The following is a 22367-nucleotide window of genomic DNA, read 5'->3' as shown; positions in this document are numbered from 1 at the left end:
TTTTACTAATTTATTTTTTCCATGCAGATATTAATACTAACATAAATAAGTTTACACAGCTTTTAATACAGGTGTCGCAAAATATAAGTAAATTAAAAATATTAAAATAAGTTTGAAAATTAAAATAAATTTCTAAGAATTTTGTCTATAATGCCAATAGCGGTGGAAAATAATACAAATATTAAAATGGAGAAATATTTGCCTTTGACGCTCATAATGAAATTAAAAATTAAAAATATACTTTCAAAAGGCGAACAGTTTGTTAAAATGTAAAATAATTAAAATTTGTATTTATAATTTATTGTAATTTTTGTTAATATAGAACAGTATAAACTTGATGATTTTTCAATTGAATTCGTAGAATATTTACTCCTTAACAGTTTGTTAAAAATCTCATATGAATTCATAAATTCTTGAGTTATCTGATTTATCTTGAAATAATTACACAACCTCACAAAAAAAGTACCCGGGCCGGGGAATGGGACCACCCTTTCCATGTATTTTGATGCGCTCACGAAGTAGTGATAGAATAGAAATTTCTACTGATCTGTTGTACACTCTCACTCTTTTGAATGCGCATTTCATATTTTGGTGAAGTCAATTAAGAATAATAGATTTTGCTACTTTTCCTTGCTCCACCGAGGAATTGTATTATTTTGGAAATTCGACCATTCAAAAGAAATGAACTTCTGAATTCTTTTCAATTCCTCGCTTCTTACCGGGTACACATACGAATTTCTTTATAATATATATAATACACAAAGAAAACAAATGTTTCACAAAATCTAAATAGAAACTATATGTGAAAATGATAGGAATGTTTTTATGACTCATATTTACCTCATAATTAACTTCAGTTTGCTATACCAGATTTCTCGAGTCTCATTAAAATTCATTTATTTTGATGTAAATATTTATGCACTTTGCATTTATAATTATCCACACTTGTTAAAATAAAAATAAATTATTTCAATATCGTTTCATCTAACAGTTGTGTTAATTGATTTAGAATTAACAATAGATTCCGAGTTCTATATCTATAACATTGCTGAATGATTATTTATCTTTTTTCTCAAAGAAATTCATTATTTTAGAAGAACAAAGAATACTTTATTGTTATAAGTAGCAAATTTTTGTGCATATAAAATTATGTGTATGACTCCACGTGAAATTTACCTATAACCTTGGGGTGGTTCATATACCACGTGGGCAATTTTTTATCATCTTTTACCCACCCCTCTTCCATATATAAAGATGGTTTTTTATTTTAAGATGGTAAATAAATTAATATTTGATAAAAAAATATTTACGATATTTTAAAATATCTTAAAGTTTTGTACCTCCGACCTCGAATCGACTGTATCTTTAGTCGATTCAAAATAAAAAAGAGTGGAAGAAATCGTTTATTTAATTCAGTGTTGCCACAAAAATATTATTTTTTATCCCTGACTGATCTGGCCATTGATTTCTAAATTCAATTATTCAACACTTTAATAACTTTGTTAATTAAATATTTAAATACTTTTTATTGGTTTTTCAATTATTAAAATATTTTCAATTTTATACCTTATTTGAAATTTAATAATTCCAAAAAATAATTTTAAAAAAATTCTTAAAATTAATTTTTTAAAAATATTTTTAAATAATTTTTAAAAATTAGAAGTTATTCAATTATATACAATTGAAAAATTTCGCAACAATTGAAATTTGGTAAATTTTTTTTAAAATAAGTGAATTTTGGTAAAATCTATTCAAAATAATTGGATTTTTTAAAATAATTTTTGGATAATTTAAAAGAAAACTACTTGAAAATAAGTGGAAAAAGTTGCATTTTTTGAAAATAGTAAAAAAAAAGTGGAAAAAGTCATATAACTATTAAAATTAATTTTTTTTAATAACAAATCTTTTTAAAATGAAATAAAACAGTTTTGTAAAATTTGAAAGTAGGATAAACAAAATAAATTTAGTAATTAAGAATCAGAATTTATCGATCACTCCGAGTCAGGTTGATAAAAACAACCAATTCAATCTACATATTAAAATAAATTTAAATTTAGGGTGGGCACTTTTTCAAAAAAAAAAAATTCACGGTCATGAATTATTTTTCCCGGTCATAAAGAATAACTCTGAAAATAAATTATTCCATGAAAGATTGAAAGAATTCCTTGATTTTTAGACAAAACTTTGAATTTTTTCCAAACCCTAAAAATATTTATAATTGAAACTCCAAAATAAGTTTATAATACATTTTTTTGAATATTTTTAATTGTAAAATCATTTGGAACTTAAATAGATCTTTGGAAATAAATATTTAATTATTATCCATTATATTTTACCGTAGGTATTACGATTTCAAAAAAAAAATTCAAATTTCAAATCCTTTGAACTTGAATAATTTTTAAGAATTGCTACTGTAATTATTAAAAATTATTTTCAAAATTTCAATTCAATTATTTTCTACAAATTTTAATTAAAATATTTGTAAAATCCACTTGTTTACAAGACAATTTCATGAAATTTTGAATAATTTTAAAGTTTCTCAATTAAATATTATATATTTAAAAATATAACGAATTTGAAAAAAACGTGAATAAAAATGTTTCAAAAAACTAAGTATTCAGAATTTTTAATTAAAATCTTTTACAATTCAACTTTTTTAAAACTTTAATTTGAAAGTTTTTTAAATTCAATCTATATTATAATATTAGTAATTAGTTCAAATTTTTTGTAATTCAAATTTGTTTTGTGATAAATAATATTATTGTAAAAAAAATTTATAAATTGATTTATTTTTCACTATTTTATAGGATGTGAAATATTCTCTCTTTCTAATTTTTTCGACGAATTTAATTAAAAATTATATTTTCTTTAATTATTGTTAGAAATAGAAAGAATTTAAAATTAAATTTAATATTATCTTTTTTTTAAGTCTGTTTACGTTGGACAACAAAATTCATCATTTTCTTATAAATTATAGAAATTGAATATTTTTCCAGTACTTTTGATAAACTCCCCTGACAAAATAAAACAATTTTATATATAGAAGATCATTCAATCTTTTTTAATGAAATATAATTAAATATAATAATATAATAATCAGTGGTTTTAAAAAAAAATTTCCAAAATACCGGTCAAGATCAAAATTTACTGTCATTTCCATTTAGTTAAAATGTTAATAATTTTTTACATGCCACTTATTCAAAATTAACTTATTTTGGAATAATTCCATAAAATCGCGCAGTGAAATTTACTTCACCGAATCACCAGTTGCCATAAGCTATATTTATTAGAATTATTATTTAATCTAATTTTCATTTTCCCGATGATTCATTAGCTCTAATTTTTATTTTGCAGATATATTATTGAATAGAGATTTCGTTATAGCCCGAAGAAACATTTGACATTATTTTCATTTGTCCAATAATTAATTGTTTGGACTAATTTTCGATTTTCCGATATTTCATCTGTTATAATTCCTATTTTTCTAAATCATTAATTAAAATTTGTTTTTTTTATTCGAAATGTTTTTTAACCTAAATATCAATTGCTCTAAATGTAAATGTGATTCGTTATAATTACCATTGTCTCGAATAATTATTTACCAGTATTTACTTTTTACAGAATTGTCATATAAACTATATCCTATTTGCTCTAATGTTTATTTAACAGAAATTCACTTACCTCGAAGTAGCATTCAGCCGAATGTCAGAAAGATTATTTAACATAATTTTCGTTTTGCCGAAACTTTATTTCACCTAATTTTAAATTGTGATATTAATTGTTTAACATAAATCTATTTCTACTTTATTTGTATGTGACATATTGTTCTTTTATTTGAATTGTCAAATCGTCGAATGCTCAAAACGTCGAAATGTCTATTCGTCGAATCGTCAAAACGTCGAATTGCCAAAAATTCGAAAAATTTGTTTGATTTAAGTTAACATATTTTTCGAATTGGTAATGAATCATGGGGAAAATGAAAATTAGATTAAATAATAATTCTAATAAATATAGCTTATGGCAACTGGTAATTCAGCGAAGTGAATTTCGGTTACTTGTTATTATGTCAAATGGGATTTGTGGAAGATTGATGCGTCCCCTTTCAGTGAAATAATTGAAATCGAAAATTTAGTTACAGCATTGACTTAGAACTGTGAGACTGTGTTTATCGTATGAGACAGTGTAAGATGAAATCAGACTTACCGACAATTTTCAAAAACCACGAGCTGTACACTTCTGCCATCTGTACAATAACAAAAAACTTAATCCTCGACCAATATTGGTTTTTTTATGCATTTTTTTAACATTCTGTTGCAGCATGTGTCAATTGATATCAATAAATACCCGCGACGAGAATGGTTTTATGTTACAATTAAATATGCAATAAAGAGAAAAACAAAATATTAAGCTACAAACAATGAAAACAAGCAGTAGCGACTTCAGGTTGGAAAATGACGAACTAACCTAGGTAGTAGAAAAAGCAAAATGGCCGCACTGGTCCAGCTGTGGTAAAGTCGATTGTCAAACTCTCCCACTGTTTCTCAACTCTCAAAGGAACCTACAAAAATTGTTTATTTACAAAAGTGTCGATACATCTTGTCGTCGAGTGAAGCGCGACAAATGGTAAGTTTAATTTCTACTTTTTGTCTATTTATTCATTCGTAATGTGTGAGATCGAATCATGTGTACGTTTTTCGGTGTGACAATTATTTGGCGCGCTGTTTTTGAAAGTCTAGCAGACTATACGACTGTCGTGCTTTCATCATCGCTTTCATTCCTTCCAGTGATTAATAGACTGCGGTCCCGTCTGTTTATTTTTCTCACTTTGCGTTTAAGTTTGTGTTTACTATTTACACGCGTACAAGCAGAAAGCCGGTTTACGTTCGTCTCGTTAAACGTGAAATTGTCAATGAAAATCGTAAAAGTCTACGACAAAAAGTGACGTTTTAATTTATTGTCGTGACGTCTGAATCGGCAGGTAAAATATTCTCGTTTTTTTTTTTGCCGCAAAGAAAGGCGTCGGTTATACGAGGAGAGATATAGATGAGATTTCTCGATAATAGGTCCCTTATCTAATCAAGGGTGCGATTGTTGACGTATGTGACGAACGTCAGCGAAAGCACAACAGTCACATGTGAGGGAGGAAAAGATCGTGGACATTTGTACCTGATTAAGTCACCGGATACGATTTTTATTTCTTCTCATCTTAAAGTTTTTCATTTTCAACAACTATATAGGACAATTTTTTGATCGAAGAAATTGATAAATCTTCCAAAGTGACATTGGTTTTTTTTCATAAATTATGACAAACAAGAAACAAAAGGTAAGAATGATATTCTAAAATATTTACTGTGAGAAGGAATTTTTTGTTATTTAAGTATTTTTTACTTATTTTTTAAAATTAATTTTACTGATAACATTTGCGGTTGGAATTTTTTTTTACAAAGTGGAATTATAAATTGATTTTTATGTATTTTTGTGGTAATATTATTGTGATAGCTTTGAGTCACCCAAAGAAAAATGGCTCATCAATTTAATGATAAATTGACAGTCAAGTTGATTACTCAAATTGATGAAAATGTGTCCCATATTTTAACTATTTTTTAACGTAAATTTGATATTAATTTGATGATAATATTTTTCAGTACTAAATTAATTTTCTAAAGAAATACATTTTTTATTTTAAAATTTTAATTTAAATAGGGTTGCCACAGGAAAAAATAAGAGATTTTTATTAAAAGTACTGGAAAAAAATAAATTTTTAGAATTCATAAGAAAATTCACAATTTTTTTGTCTTTTATGTTTGTCTCATAAACTAGGTTACCACGAATTCTAATATAAAACCTTCAATTTTATTTATTTCTGACAATAATTTCTTTGTAAACAACTTAATTCTTAAAAAACTATCATAAAATAATTACAACTTTTTTTTAAAATAGATCAATTTCAAAAGGATTCAAATTCTTCTGAAATTACTTAAATTTTTTAATATATATTTAATTAATTATTTAAAAAAATAGATTTATAGAAGAATTTAAATTAAAAACACTAAAAAAATTGAATTTTGTAAAAGTTACAAATGATTGCAGAAATTCAATTATTTTTCAAAACTTAATAAAATTCTTCTCAAAAAATCAATTATGTTAAAAATTTTTTTTAAATTCTCGTTAAAAATTTCAATTATTTTTATAAAATTAATGAAATTCTTCTCTAAAATTCAATTATTTAAAAAAATTTTTTTTTAAATTCTCGTCAACATTTTAATTATCTTTATAAATAGAAAAATTCAATTATTTTCAGGAATTTTAATAAAATTCATTGCAAAATTAAATTATTTTTAAAAATTTTAAAAATATTTATAACGAAATTTCAATTGTTTTCAAAAATTTTTCTTAATTCAATGATTTTCAATATTCTACTATTTTAATAAAATTTTCCAAATGAATTCAATTATTAAACAAAAATTTTGATAATATTTTACACGAACATTCAATTATTATCCAAAAAAATAAAAATTTCACAGGAATTCAATTATTTAAATATAGAATTTCTATAAATTTTTGCAAAAAAATCAAATGTTTCAAAATTTGGCATTAAATTCTTCTCCAAAATTCAATTATTTTCAAAAATTTTAGTAAAATTCTTGGCAAAATTTCAATTTTCAAAAATTTTTCTCAATTTAATGATTTTCAATATCCTATTATTTTTATATATTTTTCCAAACCAATTTAATTATTTAAAAATTTTTTTTATAAAATTCTACCCAAACATTTAATTATTTTCATAAATAATAAAAAAAATGAACAGGAATTCAATTATTTACAATTTTTTTAATAAATTTCTTCACAATAGAATCAATTATTTTCAAAAATAAAAAAAAATGTAATTATTCTCAGAAATTTTATTAAAATTCGTCGAAATAATTCAGTTATTTAAAATTTTTTCGATAAAATTCTTAATGAAAATTCAATTTTAAGAAAACATTCAATTATTCATTAAATTACTTATTTTTGTATTTAAATAATTGAATTCTAGTTGAATTTTCTAAGAAAAATTGATTAAATAATTAATTTCAGTTAAAATTTTAGATAATAATTTATTGAAAAACAATATATCGTGAATTTTTAGAAATAATTGAATTTCGAAAAGGTTTCAAATTAAAATTTTTGAATATCTGAATTCTTCATACTTTTGTGGAATTAATTTTTTTGAAAAAGTTTAATTGAATTTTTTTCAAAATTATTTGAAGTTTTTATTTTCTAAATATATTTAATTGAAGAATTTTCGAATAATCGAAATTTCTTACAAAATTGAATTATAAACAAATGGATTGAAAAATTCTCAAAGATTTTTTTCGAAAATTATTAAAAATAATCTTTTAGTTCGAAATTGTAGAAATTAATAATTGAATTAAAATGATGAAAATAATATTGAAAAAGTTACAATAACGTCAATAACAATATATTCTTATAATACGAAATAATGATTTTTATTCATTTTATTACTCGGTGACCTTCAATTATTATAAAACATAAAGAAATGGATTTCTCCGAGTCGAAGACTCGATTTCCTCATGTTTTATAATAATATTCTTATAAATTATTGAATTTCAAAGAGGTATGAATTTGAAATTTTTGAAAATCTTTAATTCATATGAAAAAATAATTAAATATTTATTTAAAAATGAAATTATTGATGTTTTCGAATAATTTTATACAATTAAAGAAATTCATAAATAAATACAGCAGAACATGTTAAATTTGAAGTATCTAAAATCATAATTAAATAAAAAAATCTTGGAGAAAATTAATAACACAGTTTTCCGAATTGATCCCTTTTCGAAATTTGCATTTCCATCAAGAAATTTTAATTGAAAGAAATTAAACTAAATTACTTCTGCAAAGAATTTATTAGGAAAATGAAGATTTTATCGCACAGTTAATAAAGCAAAGAAGATTATAAATATAATATCGAAAATTTAAGTAAGTTAAGTATACATTTTAGATAGAACTTCTTAAATAATAATTGCAATTTTACGATTTTATTATAATCTTATTTTTATTAATATATATAATATATACCTGTTTACAACTTGTATCCTTCGTGTATTTTTTTTTCTATCTGAACCGTGGAATTCTATCAAAGTAAACAAGTGTGGACTAAGGATCAGATTTCGTTGAATAAAACGAGTCCGATCGGATAGAATCTGTGGTTATCGATGTAAGACCACAAAAAAATATTGAAATCCGGATTCATTTAAGGGTTTAGCTTTGCAAAATCGAACGTCAGAGATTCTATATCAGATTTACCTTTCAAGGTAGTTTATATGCATGCATTTCGAAATAATTCACCCAATGCGCAGTGTAATTATTTATTTTTCTAAAGATGTTGAAATAATAATATTTCAGAAATATTTTTCTTTTAAATATAGCAAATTTTCTACATATGCAAGTTTCTTTTGTGTGCATATTACCCCATCTAGCCAAAATAACCGTAAGTTTTTTTTTATTAATTAAAGTTACCTTACAAAGTGACCTATTACCCCACCTTACCAGGTTTTTTTAAAAGCGACAATTTACCCCTTTTTTTAATTACAATAAGTATACTTCAAGTTTTTAACCTTTATAGACGCCCGGTAAATTTACACAGATTTTAGTAGTTCTTTTTTATTTAAAAAAAATTATAAATAAGAAGTCAATTCGATAAAAAAGATTTCTCAAAATAAATGGTGGCCACTCCGGCCGGCAACACTACGAAAGAAGAATTTTTGAAAAAAATGATCGATGTTGTCCGCCATATTGGGTCCGGCATTTTGAATTTTGAAATTTTGTTTGCATATTCGTATTCAGCGACCTTAAAAACCCCCGAGTAACAAGTTTCAAGTGATTTGGATCATTTTTTTAAAAAGTCCGCCATATTGGATCCACCATTTTGAATATTGAACTTCTGTTTGCAGTTTCGGATTTGGTGACCCCAAAAATTTTTAAGTGTTATGTTTCGAGGCATAATATATGTTACCTGACATTTTTTTGGAGTACTCCATATTTTTAAATTGACCAGTTATGTAATGTTATGTTTATACATTTATTATTAGTCACAAAAGGTTGAAGAAAATAACTCGTAATAAGTGATATTTTTCTATGAATTCTGTAAAATATTTGAATTGACCATTTTATCTCACAAAATACATCATCTATTCATATTGCACAAATCTCCTTAATATTAAATACTAAAAATCGAAAGTGATTTTTAATTTAGTTTAATTTCAGTGACGGACTGTGATTATATATAAATATTCGATTATTGACACTAATACAAAGATATCATTTTATTGGGGTTATCGTGTAAAGTTTATTAACTGAATGAATTTCATCAAATTTAAAAAAGAATAATTAACAAACTCTTGCGTTATCTTTAATTATGTTGTATTTTTACGATTAATTTTTTAGATGTAATTTTTTTTCTATAAAGAAGAATAGAAATTTTGTTTTACATATTTCCGTATAGTGTAATTGTATAATTGCATAATTAGAAAAATTATTAAAATAGTTGATCACACAAAAAAAAAGATGAGTCCTCAACGTTTTTAAAAAACGAAAACCAAAAGAATAATTAAATATTTATTATTTTATTTTCAAGTTTTAATTATTTTGTATAGAAAACTATCCTTTAAGAGAAATTTAATTTCTTAGAAATTTTTACACATCAAAATTTGAGATGAATTAACCTTAAATTTAAGTGGTTGCAGGAGAAGTATAAGGGTGCAACATGTGCGATAGCATTGCAGAATGGATCAAGATAAAATAGCTCGGGGTTTCTAGATTTAGGATTCCTCGTTGTGTATATATACGTTATCGGATTTGAAGGCTAAATATTTAGAAAAGTTTTTTAAATTTTTTCTAGTTCGTCTTTATATTTGATATAGTATGGTATCCAAATAAAAGAGATACAACTGATGTTGGATAGAACTAAGGAATTATATAGGATAGTGATTGTTGATCCTTATTTAGAAACGAGTAGATATGCAAATTAGGTAAAGAAAGACATTCTTATGAATGTCTATGACGAAGATATTCTTATGGCAGTTGCAATTGTGTAGAAAAAGATAAACAATATTGTCCATATTGTATATACTTCGATTACATTATATATAATGCCTACACCCTCCAAATAAGAACGAAATTTTAAGTTCATCATATCGTAGAATTTTAGTTTCTGGTTTCAATTAATGAAGTTAAATTTTTCATATTATTATTATTTTGTAAATTAATGTTAAAAAATAGTAGAATTTATTCATGTTTATCCTGCAGTCTTCACAGTCTGTCCCCTATTTCCCTAAAAGTCCTCTTTTTTTAGTTTTGGCCCCTAAACATACCCTATTTTCAAAATTTCCCCTATTTTCAATATTTACTATTTTCATAAAATTTATCAACAAATTCAATAACAGAAAAAACTTTTTCTAGCGGAATGTTATTAATTAGGTAATTAGAGATGATAGGTGTGCACTAGATGTTGTAAAAGATAAGGAATGACACTTAAAGGAATTCAAAGATAGTTGGTTAATTAAGGACCTATGAAAAATAGTATTTAACTTAAATTGTAATTGAGCTACGTCATCTTGAGATTGAATATTAGTCTAAATAGTTTTACGTTGTCAGCAAAAATAATGATTTTGAAGGAAATGTTTAAAGGAAAAACTTTTCTCACGCTTTAGAACGTGATTCTTTCCTGAAGTATTAAAATTATTCTCAACTTTATTGCATTTTGCCTAAACTTGTTTAGGTGTGAGAAAGTAGAAAATTTCTCTCTAGGTAAATTAATCTTATCTGTATGGAGAAGTGAACGCTTACTTAACGCAAATGAATGCAAAAACAATGAAAGCGTTATTGTGCAATAATAATAAATTAACAATGTGAGAGAGGTAAAATTCACGCATTGAGTGATATTTACAATGAAAAAATTTAATCACCGTTTATTTATAATAAAAATATCAACTGATAGGAATTGAAAAATTTTCTTAAATGTAAAATAAGAAAATTTTGAATTCCTGCATAAAAATAAAAATTCTCTTTAATAAAAATACTTTTTAAAATTAATGAGGTGAAAAAACAGAAGTAATTATAGATGTACAAAATTAACTTGGGTTATCACAATGTAATTACAAATGATATGAAATGAACTTAATCTAGTTGACAAAGATTCATTGACGTCAAACAACGCCAAAAGCCTCGGTATTAATATTTAAACAAATAATCCCGACATTATATAATGAGGAATTTTCAGCTTTATTTCATGATAAGAAAATGTCAGGTTAAAAAGTATGCAATCATAATTATAGAGTCAATCAACGTAGTGCAATTGTTTGGTACATTTCTTCTTCTTATTAAAAAGAAGTTTAATTATTTTTCTTCTTTTCATTTAGTGTTTTGTTTTTAATATTTTAAAACTAAGAATTAACATTTGTTTTCAATCTATTTTACTGATCTTAGCAGCGAAACGCAGTATTGGTTATGCTGGGATGTTATGTTAAGGGTCTTAGGTTGACCCCCCTAAATTTTTCGAAAAATCAATTCTTTTTTCCTAGTTCAAAAATCTATAATCTTACGAATATTTTGAGATATTTTTATTATTCTTTGTTTATAATAATTATTGCTATCTTAAATAAATTAAGAACTACATCAAAAAAATAATTTTTGATTAAAAGCTTTATCATTGTACATTTACATCAAATTTTAGGAAAATCTATCAAATAGAACAGTAAAAAAATTTTTTTAATTCTTAAAGCTCAAGATATCAATTTATAAAATAACAAAGTTTAAAAAAAAACTTTATCTTAAATACTTTTGTCTAAAGAAATTCCTCAAAAACCGTTCGACTTTCGTATTTGCATAAAGATTTAAAAATTAGAGGTAAGAAGTTTGCAAAAAATAATGTCTGAAATAATTAAAAAAATTTAATCATTATACATAAACTGAGAATAGAAAGTAAGCAGTATGATGAAGAATAAATTCGTTACTGTTGACTTTGATAACAAGTTTCATTCACAATGACTTGTCGCATTTCTATTCTCAACCATTGTTACAATTCTATGAAAAAAAAAAAATTATTTCATTGTACATCTGAAAGATATTAAAATCAAAAATACCTTGAAGTAAAAAGGTTTGTTTAATTCTACAGGTTTAAATGCAAATTGTAATAAATATTGAATCATTTCATTGACACAAGAATTAAATATATTTAAAATTTAGTGATGGTTTTATGTTACATAAAAAGTTTTTAAACAGAAAGGAGCAATGAACGGAACGGCCTAGTAGTCTACTACAGTACAATTACCGTGTAGTACAATTACCGTGGAAAAGCTGATGTAATGTGATTTTGAATATTAAAGTACGGAAAATAATTTAATAAAATTAAAATTTATTTTTAATTTTATATTTTTTTATAATAATGATATAAAAAGACATTTTTTTTTTCTGACAAAATAAATCATTTTTAAATAATTTTAAATCGTTTATAATTATTTTTAGTAATTTTTAATAAAAAGATTTTGTTTTTTGTTGCGAGATTTTTTTTCTAATACAAAACCGTTAATTTTTTCTATTCCTGGCAATAATTTATTTTAAATGACTTAATTCTTGAAAAACAATATCTTAAAATTATTACTTATTATTTAATGAATACTTTTACTTCAAAATTTAAAAATGAATTGAATTTTATAAGAATTGCGTTTACAATTTTCACAAACAAATCAATTTCAAAAGATTTAAATTTTAAATTAAATTAATTAGACATTTAAAAAGAATTTAGATTTTTGAAAAATTTTAATAATTTTAATTTTTCTGAAATTAATTAAATTTTTTAATATTATCTTAATTATTAAAAATAATAATAATAATAAATAAATGCACCGCCCGATGGAGCCACATGTTCAATCTTTACGAATTTAAACAATAAAATTGTTTAGCCCTTTTTAATTTTCTAACCTCATCTTTTGTAAATGTGATCGTGATACTAATATCTATTATAACTCACAGATTTTTTTTTAAATATTACAATAAAGTATGGCTTCAATTACTCGTATGAATATAGACTTTAAAATTAAAAAAAGACGAATTGGTTTTTGAAAATGTCAGGTGTAGCTTCTTAAAAACGAGAACAGCATTTTCAAAACGTAAAAATGATATATAATTGTTTTCAAGAAGTAAACTTAAAAAAAAGTTCATTTTCACTATTAATTAAGGCTATTTTATATTTTTGTACTTATATTTTCGACAAACATAAAATTTTTCCTTATAATATTTCACATATGCGTAAATTGACTTATCTTCCGTATATATGATGGTTAGATTATATAATCATAAAAGTACTACAATTATCAAGAAATGAAAATTTTTACAAAGTCTAAGTCTTCCATAGAATTTTACAAAATTCTCATATTGTAGAAGATAATAATATTATTATATTCGTGAAAAATAGAAACATATATAGAATTCCTGTTGCCTATATTCTTCTTTATATTATTATTATGTAAAACGATAAGAATGAGAAATGATAAGGCAAACGAAGTGGAACCAATATATATGTTGGGACTTTGCACTCTCTGATCACACTGCGTATGATTCTCTCGAGAATTTCATTATTAGAGTGGAAGATAAAATAAAGGTAACATCGTGCAAAAAAGAAATGAGTTTAAATTTCCCGCGTTGCGCGGCGTGTTCGACTTTTTTTTTTAAATAAAAAATACCAACTTTAATGTACAACGTAACAAATTTTAATTTTTAATAAATTCACTATTCCGTATCATTACCAACAGGTGAAACATTAATTAATTTTTAATAACTGTAAAATGAAGACATCAGTTTACAAGTAATGTGTACATAAATTAACGGAAAAAAAGGAAAACTTTTTGTTTTAAGAAGAAGAATTTAAATCGAATAAAAGTGAACACTGTGTTTAATGTTATGGAATATTAATAAACATATGATCAAAGGAGGTTTTTAGGGATAGTGATATTTTATAATAGTGCTAAAAATTTATAAAAATTATAAAACAATTTTGCAATGCCAGACAGAAATGTCGTATGGGTTTTGCGCACGAGGAAGGATCGAAATGAAAGACGCTTGAGATCCAGAAGAGAATCAACTTTCACACCTTTGATAAAAGAACCACAACTTTTAAATATAAACTATCTTTTTCTCGACCATAATATGAATTTTCGTGATTGTGACAAAGAGGATAATAACAAATGCAGAAGAAAGGTACAGAAACCATTTTTAAGTCAAATTTAAATTAAATTAGAAATACTTTTAAAAATATATATTAAAGTATAAACAATATTATCTTTTAACCCTTTCGCACAACCGGGAAACCCTGCGGTTGGATTTTGTTGAAAATAATTGATTAATAATACCATTTTTATGGAAATTCAATTTTATGATAAAATTCTAAGTAAGAATTCAATTATTTTACATAAATAATAAAATTCATCGAAGAATTTTATTTATTTTTATAATACAAATTTTAAATTAATTAATAGAAAAATTCAATTATTTTCACAAATAACATTTTTTACAAGAATTCAATTATTTGAAATAAAAATGTTCATAATATTTATTATATTTTGAAAAAATTAATTATTTAAAACAATGTTTATAAAATTCTTATATGAAGAATTCAATTCTTTATTTAAACATTTTAATAAAATTTTTCGCAATAAATCAATTATTTTCAAAAATAATAAAATTCTTACTATTCAAATTATTTTCATAAATAATGAAATTAATTATTTTTAATACAATTTTACAGGATATGATCAAAAAATGTAATAATTATAATAATAATGATTCTATCACTCGGTTTTCAACATATAATTAAAAAATCTAATTATTCCTAAAAATTTAATTTCAATTCCTGGAAAAAATCAATTATTTTTAAAACATTTTTTTTTTTAATTCCTTGGACGAATTTAATTATTTACAAAAATATTACAATTTTTCACAGGAATAAATTCAATAATTTTCAAATATTTTAATAAAATTTTTCGAAAGAAATCAATTATTTTGAGGCATTTTCTGAAAATTCTTTGCAAAATTCAATTATTTTCATAATAAATAACAATATTCATCACAAAAATTCAATTATTTTAAAATTACTTATTTTAAAAAATTGTAATAAAATCGTTCACAGGAATTGAATAATTTTCGTAAATAATAAAATGCTTTTTAGGAATTCAGTTATTAAAAAAAAAAATTTAATAAAGTACGACACAGACAATTCAATTATTGTAAAAAATTTTAATTGAATTCTTTGTAAAGTTTAATTACTTTTAAAAACTTTTCACAATTTAATGATTTTCAATATCTACTTATTTTCATAAAATTTCCAAACAGAATTCAATTATTTAAAAAATTTTTTAAAAAAATCTTCGTGAGAATTCAATTCTTTTTATGAATTATTAAAATTTCTGAGGAATTCAATTATTTAAATTAGAATTTGCATAAAATTAGTATAGAAAGAAATGAATTATTTAAAATTTTTTATAAAATTCTTCGCAAGAATTTAATTATTTTTATAAATATTGAAATTCTTTCATGAATAATAAAATTCGTTGAAGGATCTGAATTTATTAGCAGGATGAGAAAGAAGTAAATCTTTTGATGAAAATTAGGAAAATATCAAGAAAATGAAAAATATGGAATGCAATTTTGTCAGTTTTTTGAAGTGTCTAAAACGAGTTTTTTTTTTGGTCGTCAAGTTTAATTTTTCGATAGCTACATTTTTACTACTTTTTTTTAAGTTTGAAAGTTGCTTTTTGCTACTTTTTTAAAATTAATTGTCGAGTGCGAAATCTGAACTTGTTACTCAGGGGTTTTTGGGTCGTTGATTACGAATCTGAAGTCAGATTTAAAAAATTTTGAAAATTAAAAATGACGGATCCAATATGGCGAACATTGTTTTTAAAATTACTTAAATTTTGAAAAATTAGATTTCGCTATTTTTCTTATAAATGTTTTACCTATCGTTTATAATAATTATAATCGTAACATGTAATTTTTTATTTATTTTTTACATAACAAATAGTAGTAACGTTCGTGATTAAAACAAGCTAAATTAATTGTTAATTGGTTCAAATTTATAAGAATTATATCAAATTTTTTAAGTGGTACACCAGAGGCCCGAAAGGGTTAAAAAAGATAATTTAAGTATTGACCTGAATTAAATAAAAAGTAAACTTATCCAAGTGTCATATAATATACGTCGCGTCGCACTAATTGTAAATCTGATGTTACTTTTTTAAAATTCAAAATGGCGGACCTAATATGGCAGAAAAGAAAAAATAAGAAATTAAAAAGAAAAAACAAGAAGAAAATATAAAATAGCAATAATATACTTATATTATCCGTTAAAGTGTCTTTTTCTGCAATGGACATAAATATTTTTAGTTAACGAAATATATTGTAAGGGTGCAATTACAATTTCTTAAAATTATTTCCATGAGATAAACAATTAAATATGCTACAGAAACAGTCTGTAGTTTTGATGAATCTAATTGTAGGCAGTAAATTTACCTTTGGTCTTTTTGGAATTGTTTAGTGAAACAAGTAAACAGTACTTTGTCTCTTAAAAATACATAAATAGTGACATGACTACCTTTTGTGCCTGCCCATAAACCTACATAAATATACCGCAATTTATGTAATGCCTGTTCATCCCATAAACCACAAACGTCTCTAACGATTGCATAAACAAGCTTCGATTTTAATTTCATCCTGTGACTAAAGGGTTGCGTAATGTATCGTCATTATCATTAAATTATAATATAGTTCAGTGAGTAACTATATCCGAATCGACGAGTTGATGAAAAGATGAAGAATATACATGAGGTAAAAATAATTTTCGAAAAGTAATTTAACATGTGTTGGTCCTATATAAACAACGTAATTATGTCTTTAGGCCTTAAATGGTTTTTTATATAAAAATTATCATTTTAATTCAAGAAATATAAAATATATCATCAGTTTGTATGTTAAATATTCTGTGAAAGATTGTATGCTTGGCAACTTTTCGTCGTCAATTTGACGAAAACTTCCACACCTAACTTGTTGCAAACTTCCTATGTAAACTTTCTGCATATTTTTTTGGAAAACTTGCCAAAAATCGAAATTTGTTGTATATGCAGTAGTTTCCAACACTAAATTGACCAAATTCATTTTTTAAAGAAAAGTTATAAACATAAGTCAAAAAGTGGGCCAACCTTAACTATGTTTCTCTACTTGAATCTTCTAAAGATTCAAATATTTTCAGTTTCATTTTCAATTAAAATTTGTAATTGACAAATAGAATAATTTATAAATCTTTTTTTTTGTTTATACCTTTAAAAAACTTTGAATTTCATTAAAACAATTATTGTAATTCAGAAATAAAAATGATGCAAATTATTTCCTTATGAAAATTGAGAATTTTTTACAAAAATATTGTTTAAAATATGTTTTTTCCCCAAAAGAAAAGAATGAGTTTGTGAACAATATTGTTATTGAGAAATAAAAATTATGCATAAAATGGGTATATATTTCCTATTTTGTAATCATAATTTTTTAACAATTAACAATTTTCTAATATTTTTTATAAATAAAAAGGAGAAAAATTTGCTTAATTTAGATCAGTCAAACGAAAGTTATAGAAAAAAGCATATAATAAACAAAATGGATATAGTTTTTATTTGTTAATCATAATTTTTTCTAATTTTCTAATTTCTAATAATATTAACTATATATTAAAAATTATGAAAAAATACCTGCATCGATTTGTCAAACAATATTTAAAAAAAAACCAAAAGCTTACACAAAAACTAACTTTAAATTGTGGACAGAATGAATGAATGAAAAAAAGATAGAAACTTTTGTTTTGAAAGTTTCAAATCTTGAAATTTATGATCGATGACATTTTTCATTAAATTTATAAAATTTGTAAGATTAGTATTTTGGTGAAGTCAAGTCTCAATTATGTTTAGAAGTTGGTTGTTTTTTTAATATTATTTAATTATTACAAAAGTGTTAATGCAATTATCTTGATAAATAACAAAATTCTTCACAGAAATTTACTAATTTTTAGGAATTTTAATAAAATTCTTTACAAAATTCAATTATTTCCATAAATTACAATATTCATCTCAAGAATTCAATTATTTTCAAATGTAATAAAATTCTTCGAAGAAATTCAATTATTTTTTAAAATTTTTATTTCGCGAATTCAAGAATTCAATTATCTTTACAAAAAGCAAAATTTTTCGACTAAAATTCAATTATTTTCAAAAATTTATAAAAATCTTTGCAAAATTTCAATTACTTTCGAAAGTTTTTTGCAATTCAATAATTTTCAATATTTACTATTTTCATAAAATTTATCAACAGATTTAATTATAGAAAAAACTTTTTTATACAATTCTACGAAAAGATTCAATTATTTTCATAAATAATAAAATTTCATTTTCGAATTCAATTATTTTCATCGGCAAATTTCAAATATTTTTAATACAATTTTAAATAAATTCCTTGAAAAATGCAATTATTATTAAAAATTTCTTTAAAACTTTAGGAAAGAATTCAATTTTAAGAAACATTGAATTATTCAATAAAACAATAAAATTCGTAGCAATAATTCAAATATTTTCATAAACAACATTTAATTCGTTGCAGGAAATCAATTATTTTCAAAAATTTTTAATTAATTTTGCAAAAGAATTCAATTAGCTTGATAAGCAAAAAAATTCTCCCCATAAAATCAATTATTTTAAGGATTTTTAATGAAACTCTTTTCCAAAATTCAATTATTTTGATAAATATCAAAATTCTTCTCAAGAATTCAATTATTGTTAAAAATTTTAATTAAATTCTTGGCGAGATTTCAATTATTTAAACAAATTTTTAATTCAATTATTTTTATAAATTGCAACATTTTTCGCCAAAAATTCAATATTATTTTCAAAAATTTAAATAAAATTCTTTGCAAAATTTAAATTACTTTCAAAAGCTTTTTGCAATTCAATAATTTTCAATATTTACTATTTTCATAAAATTTATCAACAGATTTAATTATAGAAAAAACTTTTTCATACAATTCTACGAAAAGATTCAATTATTTTTATAAATAATAAAATTTCATTTACGAATTCAATTATTTTCATCGCAGGATTTCAAATATTTTTAATACAATTTTAAATAAATTCCTTGAAAAATACATTTATTATTAAAAAAATTTATTAAAACTTGAGGAAAGAATTCAATTTTAAGAAACATTCAATTATTCAATAAAACAATAAAATTCGTAGCAATAATTCAAATATTTTCAAAAATAACGTTTAATTCGTCGCAAGAAATTAATTATTTTCAAAAATTTTTAATTAATTTTGCAAAAGAATTCAATTAGCTTGAGAAACAACAAAATCGCATAAATTCTTCTCATAAAATCAATTATTCTACGGAATTTTAATAAAATTCATTTCCAAAATTCAATTATTTTGATAAATATCAAAACTCATCACAAGAATTCAATTCTTTTAAAAAAGTAATAAAATACTTTGCAAAAATTCAATTATTTTAAAATTTTTTTAAAAATTCTTGTCAAGAATTAAATTATCTTTATAAATAGATAGGAAAAATTCTTCTTAAAAAGTCAATTATTTTCAATCATTTGAATAAAATTCTTCTCATGAATTCAATTATTTTCAAAAATTATTATTTAAATTCTTCTCAAGAATTCAATTATTTTTAAAAAATTTAATAAAATTCTTCAAAAAGTTTTCAATTATTTTCAAAAATTTTAATAAAATTCTTCTCATAAATATGAGGTTTTCAAAAATTATTATTTAAATTCTTCTCAGGAATTCAATTATTTTAAAAAAATTTAATAAAATTCTTCAAAAATTTTTCAATTATTTTCAAAAATTGTTATAAAATTCTTTAATATAATAAATTTCATTAAAATTTTAATTAAATTCCTTAAAAGAAATTAAATATTTTCAAAAATTGTTAATACAATTCTTCGTAAAAATTAAATTTTAAGAAACATTCAATATTACCTATTTATTTTTGTATTTAAATAATTGATTTCTCGTAGAATTAAATTATTATTTTTCGTACTTTTAACTAACAATTCTGTAGAATTAATTTTTTTGAAAAAGTTTAATTGAATAATAATTGATGTTATTGATTTAAAGTAGAATTTTAGTTAAATATTCTAGAAAATGTTAATTGAATTGAAATGATACACTGAGAGAAATGGATAGTCAGATTTTGATGTTAAAAAGATGATGTTACACGATACTATCATTATGCTACTGCCAACCATCACAGATGCTAAAAAAATATAGTTATGCTACCCCGTACTACCAAGATGTTACTTCTGATGATATTGATGGTAACGGTGACTATCTAGATAGCTGTCTGTATACGTAGCATTAAAGATGGTCACCCTAACCACAATTATGTTACCCACTACTATAAATTTCTCTCCGTGTACAAATAATTTTGAAGAAATTACAGTAACAATATTCTTATAATAATAAAATAATGATTTTGTTAGCCGGCCATTCTTAATTATTATAAAACATAAAGAAATAGACACACACTATAACTTCTGTAATAATATAGAAGACAAGATGAATTTAAATCTGTAGTGCAATGATCAATAGCACATCTTGTATTTGTATTCCATGCCCTTTATTGCGACAAACAATTGATTCAATAGCATTTTTTCTCAGTGTATGAAAGAATTCATAGAATTTCAAGACTTGCTTGCCATTGCTGAAATGATAAAAAATTCTTCGGATTACCTATAAAACAATGGATTATACTGATTCTTTGTGAATACTCCTGAATTTTTTTCAAAATTCAAATTGTATATTGAAATGAAAAAGGGGTTTTCTTTTTTCGAACTTGAACGTTTATTAGAAAGAACTCCAGGGACATTGCTTACGAAGAGATATGAATACATATATCAAAAAGTAGTTACATATGAACTCGATAATAGTTATGCTTCGCATATACAATATATACACCGAACATGGTAGATGTCAACTGAAACTTGGGCCTGACCACATGAGTGTTGATGTATCATTGATGGTGGGGGAGTTTGACGCTCCCTCCCCAAACACCCTTGTCCTGCCATATTTTTATATCAACATCTAGTGCATGTCAAGACACGGTTGTGTTTACAGTTTGCAGTAGGTTTCTTGTTTCCCCACATCGTTTTGTTTTATTGTTTTGTACGCGATTTGCCCTTTTTTTTGTCTCGCTCGCTCAACGAGATTTTCTCATCTGCACCCAGCAACTAACTCAGTGCGTGTGAACGGAGATCACCCAACCTTTCTATCGATATCGATGTCACTATCTTTATAGTGACAAAGGAGAGGGAGATCAAATATTATAGACGTAGGAAAATATAAAAAAAAGGAGGAAAGCGAGAGATTACCGAGTGATTTCTTATGAAAAAAAGATTTTTCAAAAAAAATTTTCAAAAATGGCTTTATCTCGTGTAAAAAATATATTTTTTTCCTGCTGAGGACGGGAGTAAGAAATTTAGAATATTTAGAGAAAATAATAAAATATTATTAATTGCTTTGGTCAAACGATTAATTTAATTTAAAAAACTTTCGGTACAAGTTGAGTACAAAAAAACACTTACGGATTTTATTCCATTTATTTTCAATTCCGAATATCATTAAAAGAATTCATTTTGTCCCGCTTAACGATTATTATAATTTAAGTCTTAGAATTTAATTTTTAGAGTAAAATTATTCTCCAAGAGTTATTGTAATAAATATTTTTATTTCTTTTTTTAAAAAATACGTTGATTAAAGTAATCAGAAAAGGAGAATGCAAATTTAACGACACCTTTGAGATTTAAAGATTGTTTGGTTTAAGTTGAAAATGTAATGAGACTACTGGAATCATTTGCGTGAGTAATATGACTCGTAAAGACTTTAAAGACTAAATCCCTACAGTCCTACAGACAATTTATTAGATTAGTTTTTTCCCTTTGCAAACGAAAGTAAAACCTCCCTTATGTCTACGAATTTTTTTAAAATCACTTTATCAGAAATATTTATTTAAAAAAACAAATTCAAAAGTTTTTTCCCTCTTTTCAATATACTTTTTAATTTCCAAAGAATTTTCTTTTTTCATAATTTTAAGAATTATGTTTTGGACTTAAAAAAGAATATTTTCAGTAAAATATTCCAGAATATTTACAGAAAAATGTTATCCCTTAATTTGCTTTGGTTTCCTAGTAACCTTCGTCGAAATTAAAAAGAAAGCTATTTTTACAAAAAGAAAACCAGATTATTGTAAAAAATATGCTAAATTTCCTC

At 23.4% G+C, this 22367-nt stretch overlaps 1 protein-coding gene across 6 annotated transcripts in view; it reads left to right on the top strand.

The window, feature by feature from the left end:
• The first annotated feature begins 4456 nt into the window (after positions 1-4456).
• Positions 4457-22367, top strand: part of LOC122501456 (ras-related protein Rab-32) — a 40414-nt gene continuing 22503 nt past the window's right edge. The window contains exon 1 of one of the 6 annotated variants that reach the window (XM_043610938.1): positions 4457-4623. In XM_043610938.1, coding sequence (XP_043466873.1) covers positions 4621-4623 — 3 coding nt within the window. In that variant the 5' untranslated portion in view covers positions 4457-4620. Of the gene's footprint in view, positions 4624-4782; positions 5324-13610; positions 14260-21124; positions 21222-22367 lie in introns of those variants that run through there. The other 5 variants (XM_043610937.1, XM_043610931.1, XM_043610930.1 and 2 more) reach the window with 5 other exon arrangements.

This window comes from Leptopilina heterotoma, unplaced genomic scaffold, assembly GCF_015476425.1.
Source record: "Leptopilina heterotoma isolate Lh14 unplaced genomic scaffold, ASM1547642v1 Lhet_21, whole genome shotgun sequence".
NCBI classification, from domain to species: Eukaryota; Metazoa; Arthropoda; class Insecta; order Hymenoptera; family Figitidae; genus Leptopilina; species Leptopilina heterotoma.
The sequence above is the reverse complement of the archived record's forward strand: the minus strand, read 5'-3'. Positions and strand labels throughout refer to the sequence as shown.